This window comes from Echinops telfairi, unplaced genomic scaffold, assembly GCF_000313985.2.
Source record: "Echinops telfairi isolate 266 unplaced genomic scaffold, ASM31398v2 ScPeMD7_443;HRSCAF=831, whole genome shotgun sequence".
Classification (NCBI taxonomy): domain Eukaryota; kingdom Metazoa; phylum Chordata; class Mammalia; order Afrosoricida; family Tenrecidae; genus Echinops; species Echinops telfairi.
The window spans coordinates 44,867,162-44,868,915 of record NW_022104341.1 but is presented as its reverse complement, the minus strand read 5'-3'; the positions used below and the strand labels follow the sequence as shown (position 1 = coordinate 44,868,915).

Sequence of the window (1,754 nt, the reverse complement as noted above, 5' to 3'; positions counted from 1 at the left end):
TATTTGCATATGTACATGTCTTTATCTAGACCTCTATAAATGCCCTTTGCCTCCCAGCTCTTTCCTGTATTTCCCTTGATTCTCCTCCTGTCCCCCTATCATGCTCAGTCCCCACCAGGATTTCAGCACTTCCTCTTTGTTACAAAGAATATATATTTTAAAGAGCACTAGTTCTGAAACTTAAAGCTCTCATTACAACCAAATTTAATTATTTTGAGGAAGTGGTTTAATGACAATGAAAAAAAATTATGAGAAATGACAGACATTTATTTCCCTTTCCATTTCAATTTATTGTGTTGAAAGCAATTCCTTATTAGGTAAAAACATACTGAAACTGTATGTTTTCTACTTACAAACATGGCATTTTTGTATAGTTTAATCAAATACAGTTAAGAAGACGCTGAATGAATTTTCTCTTCCACACACATTCAAATCCACCTTCATCAGCTCAAAACATTATTAAATTAAAAAATGAACTAGCAGCGGGATAATTCAAGAGTGAAATTGTAAGTGCTAATTTGATTTAGAGCAAAAACACAAAGGAAATTTAAGCCTGTAAGAATCGCTGAGACATAACCAAATTAACAATTGTTGTGAAGTATGAGATAAAATTAACTGAATATCGGTAGGATTAATTTATTACTGTGTTTGTAAATTCTGTAGCTTGCATGACATAGCTTTTCAACATTCATTCTCTCAATTATTTCTCACAATAATAATATTGGGTAAGACAGAAATCATTTTCTTCATTTTATATACAAGACAGCTAAGCCTTAGCTGATTACTAAATTTTGGACTCTGTTCTCAATATGGGTCATCTTTCTCAAGATGAATATTCTAATCATTAAATCATGCTATTTGCTTTAGGTTTTGGTTAACATATCCTAATACATAAAATATTTATATGTTATCTCTACCACAGTGAAAATTTACATTAAAATGTTAATTTCTTTCCAGTTAATGATTTAAATATACACCAAATACAAACAAACTGCTGAACTTGTGGTTAACAGCCCACTACACCATCAGGGCTACTTCACACTAAATAGACATAATCATATTCCAAATCATCTAACCTAGAACATTTAAGGAATATTTTTCAGCAGTGATTAGAAAATATTCAAGATACTTTCTTATCAAAGTAGTATATCATAGCTGATATTAGCAAGTTTTAAAAATCTCTGTAAATTACAAAACAGAAAATATAACTTTATATTAAAAACGCAAGCCAAAAATAATTAGAAAAATTATTAAACAGTGGTCCTCATTGTGGAAAGGGAGTGCAAGAAGCAGACAACATAAGAATCACCCTATTTTTCTCCAAACAAATGCTGTCCCTTGTCAATTACAGATTAGGATACCATGTTTGGCAGTGTAATGCCAGAGAAACTATTACTTTTCAAAATTTCAAATTTTCTTTTTAATTTTTTTCCAAGTATAATTTTACTTGATCAAATTCTAATTTCATTTTCAAGTTACTGTTTCTAGAGTCCTTTTGCGCTCCAGAGTTTGAAACGTTTACATGGGACAGTTTCCTAAAGAAAGGAGCATTGCCATGCAGAGGAGGAGTGTTACATAGCAGAATTATTTTACCTCTTGCTTTACGTTCATCTTCTTCGTCCACTTCTATATCCAGATCATCAAACACAGCAACCAGGGGAGTTTTTAATGTTGTGTTACTTGGTATTTTAAAATCCTGATTACAAAATAATTAACATACTGGGTTAAAAAGCTAAAATAATTTTACATCATGC

General features: G+C 31.0%; 1 protein-coding gene across 3 annotated transcripts in view; it reads right to left on the bottom strand.

Annotated features, from left to right (window-relative positions):
* The window catches only part of USP33 (ubiquitin specific peptidase 33), a 68,059-nt gene that overhangs the window by 36,049 nt on the left and 30,256 nt on the right, over positions 1 to 1,754 (bottom strand). For all 3 annotated transcript variants that reach the window (XM_045291851.1, XM_045291852.1, XM_045291853.1), the window contains one exon: positions 1,594 to 1,696. In XM_045291851.1, coding sequence (XP_045147786.1) covers positions 1,594 to 1,696 — 103 coding nt within the window. The remainder of the gene's footprint in view (positions 1 to 1,593; positions 1,697 to 1,754) is intronic.